Source organism: Rhinolophus ferrumequinum, chromosome 7, assembly GCF_004115265.2.
Source record: "Rhinolophus ferrumequinum isolate MPI-CBG mRhiFer1 chromosome 7, mRhiFer1_v1.p, whole genome shotgun sequence".
Classification (NCBI taxonomy): Eukaryota; Metazoa; Chordata; class Mammalia; order Chiroptera; family Rhinolophidae; genus Rhinolophus; species Rhinolophus ferrumequinum.
In genome coordinates, this window is record NC_046290.1 from 17,617,895 (window position 1) to 17,633,420 (window position 15,526).

General features: G+C 33.0%; 1 protein-coding gene across 1 annotated transcript in view; it reads right to left on the reverse strand.

Annotated features, from left to right (window-relative positions):
• Positions 1-2,515: 2,515 nt before the first annotated feature.
• Positions 2,516-15,526, reverse strand: part of CDH9 (cadherin 9) — a 108,871-nt gene continuing 95,860 nt past the window's right edge. The window contains 5 exon segments of the mRNA XM_033110582.1: positions 2,516-3,241; positions 7,668-7,919; positions 8,016-8,133; positions 12,192-12,313; positions 12,754-12,890. Of these exon segments, the coding sequence (XP_032966473.1) occupies positions 2,754-3,241; positions 7,668-7,919; positions 8,016-8,133; positions 12,192-12,313; positions 12,754-12,890 (1,117 nt within the window). The 3' untranslated portion in view covers positions 2,516-2,753.

A 15,526-nucleotide genomic window follows, 5' to 3' on the forward strand; every position in this document is an offset into this window, starting at 1 on the left:
TGTCTAGTGAAATAAAACTCAAATCCCATAGAATAAATATTATCAGTCTCTTTTTCTGGAGAAATTAAAGAATTTATTTATTTGCAAGTAAGAAAATAATACAATCTGATCTGACTCCAAAATGTGTTTTTGTTGTTGTTGTTGTTGTTGTTGTTGTTTTACCACAGTGAGAATTCCTTAGTTTATTGCAGAATTATAGGAAGGAAGTATCAGTATTATACAGATCTGGTATTTTTATTGATCAAATCAAACCTTCTGATTTATAACACAGAGTATCATATAGCTATTAAATTTGAAATCTTTTATCTCTGTCCTTTTAAAGATCCAGTATATCAGTCATTTCCCAGTCAAGGAAAGGGAGAACTCTAAATCTAACTTCATTATGTAAATGGCAAAAAATGGTAATCAAATTAACATTTCTTCATATAGAGCTTAAAAATTTTAATGTCTTATTCTATCTAGTATCTGGTGTTTGGTACAATATGATTTTATTATAGCAATTTTAGGTCTACTCTTGTAGGTAGCTTGGTTTGTTGTGGTATTCTCAGTATTTAAAGCATAGTAAACTCAATCAGGCAAGGGATGTAACTCAATTTCCCCATCTCTGACTTGTCATAATTTATTCTTTTTAAAGCAGCTGTTACACATAGTCATTATAGGCCTCCTTAGAATTTGTTTCTTTATTGTCACTTATCCCTTTAGTGATTACAGAAAAAAGGGATTATAAGAGGCATTGATAAACACCTAATTCATTTTTTCTGACTACTTTAAGGCATTCTATATCATCCTCTTCAAATATCTGTCTGATTCATGTTGGAAGAGCTCTAGTAATGGGGAAACTAATTACATTCTAAGGTAAAAACCAAAATTTTCTTAACTAAAGCTAAAACTTTCTGTTTTCAAGGAAATTCCAGTGATTAGAAAAATTTCAAGTGTTTCTTAAATGCACAGTATGTTTGTTTGTTTTTCCTTAGCATTAAATTAAATCTTTAGTAGGTTTTAGCTATTGCTGGTAAAATTATTAAATTAGTTTTAATCTTCAAAAAATGTATATCACAGTAATATATATACTAGATATAATATAATAGAATATAATAGAATACAGTGCCTATTTATGATTTGGAACATATTTGCTATTTAAAAAGGCTTGATAACAGACTAGTCAATGTTAAAATTTTATACAAATTTCACCTAGGAATCACCTGGGACATGACATTTGGTCCTTAAAGGATGGATAATAAAAGAGAAAGCAAAGGATCATTCATGGCACAGAAAATGGATAACATGTAATCTCTCCCTGTGAAGTTTTCTTCTTTTGGTTTAGGTTTCATTCTCTAGGCCAAAATAGGACAAGTTTTCTGCATGGCGATCTTTCAAAGATTTGCAAAGGATTGTTATGCACAATACTCCATTTCTTTTCCCCTTCTTTTCCATGTCTGAAGGTGCCTATGTTTTGTTCTCTGGACAACCCCAATTGTTAGTAAAACTTCACATTCCTTAAGGTGCCTCATCTCCAGTCTACTCATCACTACTTCTTCCAAGATTTCCTCAAATATGCAGACTTTCAATCTCTTCAATTAAATGGTTAGTTGACCCCCCCAATTTGTAGATATACATTTAACTGTTACCCAGAATATATTCGATGAGTTGTCTGATCATAAAGAAAATAATCAGAATTAATATTTCTCATTCTGATAACTATACTGTTGATAGAAAAAAGGGTAATTTAGATTTTCGTCGTCTACATATTATTGACACATTTATTTACTCTCAAATAAAATTCACTGGTTGATCGTATATTAAAGAATTGTGCAAAAACATACAGTTAATTATTCACAATTATATTAATAATATTTTATATTCCAAATGTATCTCACATGCTATTGATGGGTAGACAACAATGGTTCAATAAACAATTGTCCATATTACAGGGGTTGAAGCAGAAAAATCCCAATTTGTACTAAAGCTCGTTTACTGTTCCACTGCATTCTAATTCTGAACCACATGCAGTGACTTAGCTGAGTTTTCCCTGAGTAAATCATGTTTTACCTTTAAAGATGTAAAAAAAAAAAAAAAAAAAAAGGTTATAAGTGAGATCAGACCTGCTTCTGGGAATTAAATAAAATGAATTTTATTTTTATAAATACTAGTTTATTTCATAAAAATACAAAAATATAAATATACATTTATAAAAATATGAATGAATTAACACCAAGACATTCTTCAACTAAATAAATACGGCAGTAATAGTCATTCCTATATCTTTAGGGATATATATATGTATATATATATACACACACACACATACATACATATATATGTGTATATATATATATACATATATATATATTTTTTATATTAATTTAAAAGCAGTTGAACAATGTTTCATTTAATAGTAAATGTGACTGTAAGTCAGTTAAGAAAACATTTATAAAGTTCTTATATCCAAGAAAAGGCACAAAAAGCCTTTCGGGTATTTTTTTTAAATTGATTATTGATGTGATACACTTTTCTTCAGAGATTGTTAGGCAAAGAGGGTGAACTGGTTATTATTACTTTTTTTTTTAATCTATGTCATTTGTATTCATTCACAGAAACTTACAGATTAAGCAAACCCTTACTAAGACAATACCTATATATTGTTGGTAATTTTGATTTTTTTAAAAAATGTCCTCCAAGGAAGAGAATGCAGGGCACTCAATCTAGTACAAAGAGAGTGCTTGCACTAACATCGATCACGTCATAGGATACTCTTAATCTCGGTCACTCTCATCACCCCCATACATATCGGCAAGTTTTTTAAAACGAGGCCCCCAGTTACTGAGGTAATCATAATCCTGGTTACCATCTGCTGTGAGAGACTCCAAAGAACTGAGTGAACCTGCTATGGAATCAGTCCCTTCATAGGCGTATGTAGCCAGCGAATCATAAGGAGGGGCACTTGGATCTGAGTCGTTCTCTTTTAATCTTCGATGGATAAAATCTTGTACATCAATATTTTCCCACAGAGGCACAGTCTTCCTTATCTGAAAAATAGTTTCGGGCATTACATCCCTTCTAAGTTTACTGTCTTCTCTTGCTTCTGGATTCCTCAATGTGCCAATGTCAAAAGCTTGCGTATCTTCTTCCCCGCCACCTTCGTCATTGTAGGTCACGATGTTGTCCCGGACATCGTCTTTTGAAATGATCAGAGGTTCCTTTATTCTTTGCCTCTTCAATGCAGCAAACAGCACAACTAAAACTATTGAGGAGAGAGAGAGAGAGAGAGAGAGAGAGAGAGAGAGAGAGAGAGAGAGAGAGAGAGAGAGAGGTGACATTGTTTCAGTTGTAAATGTAGCACACTTCTATGAAGAGGTTGGTGTGGTGTGAGAGGTGCTAAGATTGGATAAAAATAGTAACCATCCTGTACAAATACAGTGCTTTGAGCTAATGACTGAATGCTCTGAACTGATAAAGTAGCAGATATTATAGTGCTTTGTATTTGCTTTCAAGACTCACTCTCCTATGGAGCTCTGGCATTGAAAAAGCTTTATTCAATTACAGCTAATGCATTTAGCCAAGTGTAAGTATATGATACCTCATTCCTCCCAAATGCATGTTTCTTTAAAGCTACTAAAATTCTAAAACTACTATGATTATAAATTATTATCCCAAGAGAAATCGAGCATAAATTTGATATTTTCTTAGTGAATCAAGGAAATATGCAAAACATTACCCATAAATATTCATATACACATACAAGTGCATTATATACGTATTATAGTATATATAGAACATATCACATGTATGTATACACATGCATAAACATATATACATAATATATAACAAATAACATACAGAGGGTGCCAAAAAATGTATACACGTTTTAAGAAAGCAAAACTGTATTAAAATTGCAATAATATATAATGACAACAAAAGATGAATACAAGTCACGTTTGACTTCTGCAATTATAAGAGGTGCTCAAAGTGGTTACCATCAGCGTCCACACACTTCAGATTATGGCAGACTACTGCTTGAGCAACGTTGACCAAAGTGTCCACTTGTATACATTTTTTTGGCATTCCCGGTATATATGCATACATATAAATATGTATGTGGTACTGAACTCCTCACTTCACATAGTTGGTATCTGTATAGTTAAATTACTTTATTGACCTGGTTTTGAAAGTCGGTATAAGATCTAAAATATAACTCTTGAGCTACAGTATATAATTCAAACTCAAACTCAATTTTGACTTATACTCATCTTACAAGATGGCTCAGATATTATCTTGTTACTGAGAACTTCCTTGACATATACAGTTGCATTCAAGCTTTTTAGCTAAAATATTAATTGTGTTCCCTGTATTTGCTGTATTGTTTTTATTATTTACCTATATTTACCTATGTATGCCTATATTATCAAGTTCACTTTAAAATTCCCTACATTTGATGTATTTTCTTATTTTCCAGTACTACTGGAATTTAACATATGCACATATTTGGCAATGAACACATGCAAAATAAATACATTATGCAATAAGAAAGTACATTTAAAACATTTAAAAAAACACACATGATTTCCAAAATATAAATTTTCCATTGAAAATGGACCAAGTCCCTGATTTTATGCATGAGAAAAGTAAAGGATTAAATAAAGAAAATTTTCTCAAAGCAAATGTACACATTGTCTGGGAGAATTAAAAAATAGTCCTTACTTTAGGGGCCGTTAAATGTTTCGTCAATACGATTAATGTATCATTGAAAAACAAGAAAATGTTGACTCATAAATCTATATTTCTTTTCTCAATCTTTGTTTTGAGATTACACAAAGCAAACTCATTTTCATTGAGACTGTACACCTTGGCTTTGAGGCCGCTATAACTCCACTAAAAGCCTGTCCAATGTTATTGTTATGTAGGCCAACACACTTTCCTCACCTCCTACTAATTGGTAGAAAGAAAAAAATATATATACATATATATATATATATATGTATATATATGTATATATATGTATATATATACACACACACACACACATATGTATATATATATGTATGTATTTATATATGTGTATATATATATACATGTATATATATACATATACATATATTCCATATATATATATATATGTGGAAATTCAGTTAACCTCCACAGAATGGGCTTTGGGTGCTGATGTATATTCAGAATCATCTTGGAGATAATTTTACAAAACTATTCCGTAGAAATGAGGCAATCTGTGCTCTCTATTAGAAAAGGATGAACATAAGTTAAGTATAACATAGATTCAAAATCCATCAAGCTAGTGAAGCATGCAACAGAAAGAGTAAGTTCTTTCTAAACTTAATGTTGAATGGATTAATTTTCAAATATTGTACTTTTTGTAAATAAAAGAATAACTATAAAGTCAAATAATTTAAAGGGTTTATTAGCTAATATAATGTTTACTAACTGTCACAAATGGTCCATAGAATCTGTTGTGAGTGTTTTCTCCTCTGTCAGGTCAAAATTATCTGCTTCTTTTCCCTAGACTGAAGTTATTAATCTGGGGTACATGAATGGTATTCAGCGAGTCTAAGGTAAGGAATAGAAAAATGTGCATTGTTATTTTCACTAATCTGTAACTCAAATTTAGTATTTTTTTTCTATTATAAATACCAGCATAAACTATAGTGGTAGTAACAGTATGTATCTAGTAAATCAATAGAAATCACTAATTTTATATTGCATTATAGTTATGACATATCTCAAATGACCAGTAGAGTTGCACTAAAACAAGGTGCATATGACAATAATCTAACACGTTTTGCTTTTTTCATTTTTTTTCCAATTTGCATAAGTATTTTTTTTTGTTTTGCATATCTCATTTCTATGAATTTATATTATTATTCTAAATTGCCAAAGGAGACCCAGGAATCAAAAAAGTTAAAAAGCCATGCCCTAGGTTTTTATTCCCTACACAGCCTTGCAACATAGGTATAAACTAAGAGCTATCCATTTCTTCAAACTCTAACAAGGTAGGTATAAAATAATATTGCCCATGCTGTACCACCATCTTACAAAGAGCAGATTCTCTTCACTATAGAAATGCAGGACCTAGGTCCAGCCATCAGTATAAAGACTGGAAATAACAGCAAGACTGTGTTGGAAACTTTGATAATGAACACTTGAGTTAGGACCAATTTTAACTTAAATAACAGTAAACAACTTCATATCTGGGCTATCAGTGGGGAAGGTGAAAAATAAGAAATATGTGTCTTTATTGTGCAGGGCAGAAAGGTGGTAGACTTTTCAGTATAAAAGCAAGCAGCTTTTACATAGAGGAAAATATTATAAATTTATCTTAATGATGTTATGACATCTAAATTTATTTGGGGGGTGTGCTTTTGTTCCCCCATGTATGCATACATGTCTTTATGTATGTGGGTGCATTATTAACATAGAAATTAAAACATCAAGTTTGAAATATACATGTTTTCATGTTCTAAATTAGGAAAGTAAAACTATCTGAGCAAATAAAAACAATATGAGAAACTAAAAGTTGCACTTAGCTAAAAGAGTAAGCCAAAATTTCACCTCCATGGGGGATACAAAAATATTTTACAGAAGGGTTGAACTTTCTAGCAGCAGGTGGAAATGCAGACAGCTGATGGTAATGGTAGTGGTGGGTATGTTCTAACACACCCTGAGAAAATGTTTTTCTAAATAGTTGGATCACTTTAACTGAGAAATAATGCCTTCCCCTCACTTTCATCAATCCCCCACTGAAGTCCTGAAAGGATATCTGGCCAAAGGGATTTCATCCAGATAGCTTGAAAGTATTTGCAATGAAAAGGAGCCAGCACATATGGGCATTGGAACATAAATCTGGCTAGTTCTTCTGCCCAAAGCATAAGCGTTTTAGTTGAATATTTGTTGGAAACAATTTTGGGGGAAATGTTTTACAGTGGCACAACTGTTTAATTGAATTAAATTGTTGTCCTGTTAGGGGATGCTCAAATAAAACATTTTCTATTGGAAACATGACTTTATTTAGAAAACATTGCAGAACTAGTTATTTCACAATGCCACAGTGATGTTAAAAAAAATAATAGTAACTTAAACTTCTAACTTGGTATATTTCACCTACATATAACAAATTTCATGAAAAAATACATTTATCATATTGTTACAAATGAATCTGCCAATTAGACATCTGATATACATAACTTAGTATTTGTTAGTATTATTTAAAGGTAGTCTTTGGTTTTGAGAATAATGGTTAGAAAGGAGAATTATGAAATCCGATAATCTGGATTTGAATGGTAGTAAAAACACTTTCTGAATGAGTGACTTTGTTATTTAGTCTTCCTGTAGAAGAATAAAATTTACCTTATAGAGTTGATATGGAAATTAAATCAAGTATTAAATATCCGTAGAACAGTGACCATGGTTAGTTAGCATTAAATACTATAAAAAAAAAAAAAATCTCACTAGCTGTTAAATCTTCATATTTGGTTTCTAGAAAGCTAGACTTATCCCCACAGACAAGAACTCATTTCCCCCCGCCCCCCAAGGACAATTTCAATAAGAAATCAAAATATCCAGTCTTTAGCTATAGACAATAATGCTTTGCAATGCATGACCCCTGGGCAGTAAGGTGAGAATTCTGTCAGTTACATGAACATTTGGGGGTGTGGCTTTACCAAGGAGTATGATGACGCAGAGAAGGATGGCAACTAGTGCTCCTGTGCTCAGGCCAGCCGATAGGACCAAGGCCTCTGCATTGCAGGACTGCATGTTTCCGTGATTATCGCAGGCACACACACGGATAGTGAGTGTGCCAGTGCTGCTTTGAATTGGATAATCATTGTCAAAGATTAAAATTGGCAGTAGATAGGTACTCATTTTGTTGCGGCTGTACCCATCCTTTCGAGTCATGATTCCTGCTGTATTATCTGGAAAAAAAAAAAATGGTGGGGAAAAAAATCATAGAAGTTTTTAATTTTGCATCTTAGGGTCTTATAATTTTTTGATTTCAAAATGTTCTGTACCTTTATTATCTACAATGGTGAAGTTCGGATTAAGGGGAAACTCTGGCACTGGTTCAAAAAAGAATTTGTGGCCTCGGGGAGGATCATCTTTGTCCATGACACTGACCGTCTGAATCAACTGAAATGAGATAAATTAAATAAAGTACAACAACAAACAGCTCTTGTTATTACAAGATATTTTTAATCAGCGCCTGTGCTTCAAATATACCACTGAAATTAAAAGCAAGATATATGCCATTTTCAGATAATCATGCCAAGGAATTTGTATGGGTCTGTCTAATGTAATGCATTTAATTAAGAATAAAACAAGTCCATCAAGTATTAGTTTATAGGGTATCTCTATGAATCATTGTCTGATTCCTGGCCACTGCAGTGTCCAACCTTAAAGAAAAATTTGATCAATCCAACCTCTATCCTCTTTTAACGTTGTTAGAAAGCACCCGTCTGTTTTGTTATTAATTGGTTACCAATCTGTTGCCTCCACTAAATAATGGTTCTCTCAAATGCAGATAACATAACAGATGTATTTTTTAGAAACGTCAGTGCTTAGCATAACTGCTATTATAGATTAAGAACACTATCAATATAGTTTTGGAGAGTGAGCAATATGTCACATAATGCCAGAAATCGAAAGAATTTAAAGCTAGGAGGCCTTAACTACAATCATATAGTATGTTTTATTGAAGTTAATTTGCTTTTCTTTTAATGGTATTTATAAAGTTTAGCAAGAAACACAAATAAATGCTTCTAAAGATTTGCAAAATCAGTGTCAAAGTTGAGAAATTACTCTTAGCTGTGCTCTCACTGTCAGAGGTGTGCTTTAGTGTGACTACTGGAGCAACAGATGACAGATTGGGCACAAAAATTCCACCAAGCATTTTATTGTGAAAAAACACTGAGCAAAAAACATTGGGGTGCCTGTTTATCTAGTCCTGGGTCTGCCATCTGTGTGATTTGAAATCACAGTCTTTTTAATTGCTCATACTTTCATATTTCACATCTACAAAAACAAACAGTTGCATAATAATCTGACATTGTTTGATGACCAATTATTGGTATTTCATAGTAGTTTGATGTATCCATTGTTTTGGTTATTGTGTACCTTCTATAGCCATATCAACCTGCATGCACAATAGTCAAGAGTTTTCCTCTATAATTTTATATTAACCATAATTTCATGAATTTTATTGGCAGAGTGACATTTAACCATATGGCCTTTTAGACAATGCTTTGAAAGTGCACAATGATTAATACAAACTTAAATGACTTTTTTCTCCTTAGAAGTTTGGAATGTGACATAGAAAAAATTTACGTAAGACCTAATATTCTTGCTTAACATCCTGTTCCAGAATAACAAAAATGTATATAACATTTTAAATCATAAACAACATTTATCCTTTGATTATATGACTCTGAGTTCTTGAAAAGAATTGCTGGACCATCGCTTAAGCATATTTTAAAAGAGAATACATATAACGCACACAAATCAATAAAAAACAAGCATACTATTAGACAAATAAGTAAAGGATATCTATAAACTATTGTTAATTAACTTGGATCCCTACAAAATAAATGTTTAGAAACTAATCCTCAGTACCTGAGACTGTGACCTTATTTGGAAATAGGCTCTTTGTAGATGTAATCAAGCTTAGATGAGGTAATACTGAATAAAGGTGAGCCCTACTTGACTGAATATACGCCTCATAAAAAGAGGAATATTTGGAAATGGGAAGAGATAGAGGAAGAATGCCATGCTAAAATGGAGACAGAAATTGGAGTAATTTGGTTCTACAAACCAAGGAATTCCAGAACCACAGAAGCTAGAAAGGGGCAAGGAAGAATCTTTCCCTAGAGCCTCCATAGGGAGCATGGACCTGCTGACACATTGATTTCAGACTTGTAGCCACCAGAACTGTGTGAGAGACTAAAATACATTTCTGTGTTTTATTTATTTATTTTATTGTCTAATTTGTGGTGATTTGTCATGGTAAGTTTAGGAAACTAATATGAAGTTATCTGTGAAGATATTTTCTTAAATGGCCACATTTTTATAAAAAATGTTTAGCCTCAATAATTTTGGAGGGTTTCAACTTAAAATTATTATGAGATATTATATATTGGTAGACATTTAAATCTAATGTTGCCAAATAGATAGGCAATTATCCACATTGGATTGAAGTTATCAGTAGTTATAGGACATATCTGGAGAGCTATTTGGAAACATAGATGAGTATGGATAAATTTTAATTATTTTAAATTTGAGAATTGTATCAAAGGAAAATAATACCAGGTAGTGTATACATATGAATGTACTATAATTCTCACTATATTGCTGTTTTCTAGAGTAACATTTTGTTGGTAAACCAAATTTCCATTAATAGGTGTGTAGATAAATAAGCTAATTAATGTAGCTATGCTATGATAATTAAACATCAAATTAAAAATAATCATTTACTGAACTGAAAATATGCCCATTACATGTTGCAAAGTGAAAAAAAGGATAACGACTTTTAATCCAAATAACTGTGTAATGATTCTTTTTTTGGTAAAGAAAAATAAAAACCTTATTATAATTTTTTGGTGTGTAAGTGAAATATGGTATGTATCTGTCTTACTCTGCTAGGGCTGCCGTTACAAAACATCACATACTTGATGGCTGACATAGAAATTTATTTTCTCCCAGTTTTGGAAGTTGCAAGTCTGAGATCAAGGTACCGGTATGGTGGGCTTCTAGTGAGAGATCTCTTCCTGGCTTGCAGAAGTCTGCCTTCTTCCTCCATCTTCACCTAACTTCCCTTTGAGTGTGTGCATGGAGAGAGAGTGATCTCTCCGGTGTGTCTTCTTTAAAGGACACTAGTCCTATTCACTCAGTGCTCTACTCTTCGGACCGTATTTAACTTTCATTACTTTCCCAAAGGCCCCATCTCCAAATACACACTGGGGGTTAGGGCTTCAACATATCAAATTGGGGTGTACAGAAACAGTCAGTCCATTATAATCTCTATTGGAATAGAAGACAGTATTTCACTTTTATGTTCTGTACTTAAAAAGACATGATGGCATTAGATAGGATTCTTAACATCTACCTACTTTTTCTTAAAGAAATATTTAAATAACTGGTTAAAATTTCTTTCAGTAAGACGTGTGCAGTTACTGTCATTTATAAATTTCTCTCTAATTGTCAAAAACAAACATATTCAACATTTGCTTAAAATTATTTTAGAGGTGTGGGGCCAGAGCCCCAAAAAGCAGTTTCCAGGCTCTCGGCCTCACATAGAAAGGTGCTGGCTCAGGTAGTAAATGGCCATCGACTGTGATCAAATGGCCATCAGCTGTGGCTAGTTGGCCATCAGCTGTAACCAGTGAGCCATTAGCCATGAATATAACTGCCGTGGCTAGGCTAGCAGAAAAAAAGGGGGAGCTAGCAAGACGATGGTGGCTGAGTCTGCAAGTGGCACAGTGAGGGTTGAGAATTGTGTTGCTCCTGGTTCCTGTGTCTCCAACCCAGCTGCCAGTGAGTATAGTGGTGTGACTCCCCTACCTATGGCTCCGTGGGTGTTCCTTTTTGGCCTCACCATGTCCTGTGTTCTTATGTGGGGAGCAGAAGCAGAGACCCCGCCGGACGTCCCGCGTGACAAGAGGTATCTGAAATATTACTTTGCAAGGGGACTTTGTAACTCTTCTAAAAAAATCTTTGTGAGTTGAAAACTCACAAAGAAAATGTAACAAATCAAAATGTTCTGAGTAATTAAAAGTGCTAAAATTTAATCAACAAAACAATTATTATGATTCCCTTTATATTAACATAGAGTTATTTTATTGTCATATTTTATGTTTTATTTAATACTATATTATTATTCTGAATATAATTCACTATCAACATACTCATGAATCCAGGTAGGAACTTTTTATATATGTGATACTTATTATGTACCTGGTATATAAACTAAAGCAGATATTATAATTTTAACTAGTTTAGCATGGATCCCATGGCAAAACAAATTTAAAAGTCATTTTTCAAGAATTGTTGTGAGTTTTACGGTAAGGGATGATAATCAAGTGACGAGGATTGACAATAGTTTGCATTAAAAACAATGTTCCAATAACTTAACCCAAGGTCATATGCCTTTGTGAAGAGAAAATACTATATTTAAAGTTGATAATGATTTCATTTACCTGCCCAGGCTTTGCATTTTCACAAACAAATGTTTCATAGTACATGGCAAATTCCGGAGCATGGTCATTTATGTCTAGAATTCTGATGAAGACAGGAATGTGGCTGCTTTGTTTTGAGTTATCTGCAATGAGAACATGTGTAAGATTTCAATCTCATTTACAGAGAAGCAGTGATATCACTCTCCCCATTTGTAACTTAGCAACAGATCGTTTCTGTGGCTTTCAATACTTGATTGGAGTGCTGGTAGCTTATCTCCGCTTTCTTACATGGCCCAGATGGACAGCGTGCACAAAAGAGGAGAATATGATTGAAAATAAAGTATTGTTTCTAAGAGAGAATTTTCTTAGACTGATTATTTTTATGAGGCTAGGTTATATTTCTGTCCTATAATAAGGTATACATAAAATTGTTTAAAATAAATGAATATTTGGCAATCATTGATTTCAGAATCCAACACACATTATTTCTCTCAGATCTCGCTAATGATAAAATCATTCCACTCAAGAAAGAAGAGCCTTCAGGGAAAAATAATGTGTCCAGATAGATGTGTTTCCAACTTACTTATTTCTGTGGCTGTAATGGTTATGTTATGCCAAGAAGATGATTCCCGGTCAAGGGGCTTCAAAGTGAAAATGGATCCATTTTCTGCGTGGATACTGAAAATCCTGTCCATGTCAGTGTGCCGATCAATAGAGTATCTAGCGGAAGAGAGACTCATAAATCCCGGCATTGTTTTAAGATTGTTTATCTAATATGTCTTAAAGTCATAGGCAAAAGACATGACAGTAAATTGCTAAGTAATCTTTTGAATTGTTTTTTAATGTAATTTTCATTTAGACAATTTGATATATGAGGTCTGACACTTAAGTTCGTGAACTTGTTACAATGATGTTGCTAAACTTTTTTTGATATCAGAGAGATTATTCATTATGAATTTGTACCAACTTGTCAAACAGTTAACCAAGTTTACTATTTGGAAGTGCTGAAAAGGCTGCATGAAAAAGTTAGATTACCTTAATTTTTCACCAACAATTCATGGTTCTTGCATCACGATAACACACCAGCTCTCACAGCATTGTCTGTGAGGGAGTTTTTAGCCAGTAAACAAACAACTGTATTGGAACACCCTCCCTACTCACCTGATCTGGCCCCTGATGACCTCTTTCTCTACCCAAAAATAAAGGAAATATTGAAAGAAAGACATTTTGATGACATTCAGGACACTAAGGGTAATACGAGGACAGCTCTGATGACCATTCCAGAAATAAAGTTCCAAAATTGCTTTGAAGGGTGGACTAGGCACTTTCTTTGGGTGCATAGTTTCCTAAGGGGAGTACTTTGAAGGTGACTGTAGTGATATTCAGCAATGAGGTATGTAGCACTTTTTCTAGAATGAGTTCACAAACTTAATTGTCCTAGCTCGTATTTGGCTGTTTTCATTATTTTAATTCTGTGATTATGTGTACTCTGAAGTGATTGTACTCACAAACCCTTGTGGCAGCTTTTAAGTGAGTTTTTAATAGCCACTTGATTTACTTGTCCTATCATAGACCTATGCAGTTCTTGAAACATATTAAATAATTATATTGAACTTGAGAGAGTCAATTGCATTGGATACATTGAAATCATGTTTAAAAAAACATAAGAACATGTGTCCACAGAGTTCTTATGAGCATAAGTGAATATGGAGAGGCTGTTGTAAAATACATTGCTTCTGAATGGTGCTCTATTCAAGGAACATCTCAGCTGAATCACAGGTTTTCCTCCAATGATTCCTGCCAACCTATTCCAAATAAAATTGAAATGACACTATCACAGAGCTCGGTGACGCTTTCTCATTAGGGCTGGATATGAAAGATGTCACAATAAACTTTCTGTCATTCTTTAGTGACAAAATAATGCTATTGCATCCCCCCACCCCAAGGAACCTGTGAATATGTTACTTTACAAGGTCAAAGTAACTTAGCCTGAAGGGATTAAGGTTAAACATTGAGATGAAGATTAACTTTAATAATCTAGATGGGCCTAAACTAATCATATGAATGGCTAAAAGTGGGAGAATGCAGAAAAGCAAAATGCTAGCTTATATGCATTTTTTAAAGCTGTATCTGTTCATGTTTACATTTGTTTAAGGAGTCTGCTGATGAGTGTTTAATTTAGCCATATAGGAAATTAAACATTTCTCAAAAATTAAATTCATATGAATTACATGGGAATCTTGTTAAAAACAAATCCTGGTTCAGTAGGTTTAGTGTTGGAGTTGGGATTCTGCTTTTATAACATACTCTTAGGTGAATCCCATGTGGCAAATCCATGGACCAGGCTCATACAGCAAGATTATAGACCATAGGATAAAGTGGTTCAAACAAGGAAGAGCAATATCAGACAACTAACAGACTAATCAGCATCTGGTGTCGTCCTCATTTTTCTAGGTATCTGTTAAAGGCATGTAGCAAATGAACTCCTTTTTTATCTGGTGAATTACGGAATTAGAGTTCTCATCATCAATCAGTAATATGTTTACTATCAAGCATTGACTTTGACAAACATAAGTGACATATATTTAGGTTTCTAAACATTGTGAAACACTGGCCAGTTTTAAATATTAGGTGAAAATATATATATATCTAAATTCTATTATTTTTTGGGGGGGGTGTTTGGATTGTTCTAATAAAGAACATGTGATGTAGTCTATTATTAGAACTACGCTGAATTTAAGGGATATGTTAGTAAACTCAGATTTCAAAAATAATTTTAACAATGACTATATTACATGATGGTTCTTGCCTAACTTATTTTCCACTAAACTATATTGCATCTCTACTGTAGACTACTTAAAAATTTTACATAGTTGTTCTCAGGTTCCTTTCTGTACCTCAGTCTCAAAATAAGGAACTAGTTCAGTGACCTTCTTGTCATCCTATAGACGCTGTAATGGGTATACAATTTCATGGAAATGGTAGCATTCCCTTGGTTTTGTAAAAATTGTAATTTTTGTAAATATTATAATTTTTCTACATCATTATTATAAGAACTTGGGGATTTTTGAAAAACTCATATGACATATGGTTCACTACTGAAGAGTAGCTATACTCCTAGGGTGGGGAATCTTAGGTAAATAGAAGATACTAGAAACCTAGGTATAAAAATAAATATATAGATTGCATAATGATATATACATAAATATTTCTGAGACGCTTGAGGTGTATCGGGTTTTAAACAAGAATTCATTGTCAGAAAATTATCACACACACACAGATTTTTTTTTTGTGTGTGTGAATGTTTAAATTAAAATATATATATATTACAGTGAAAAAACACATTGTTAGTAATC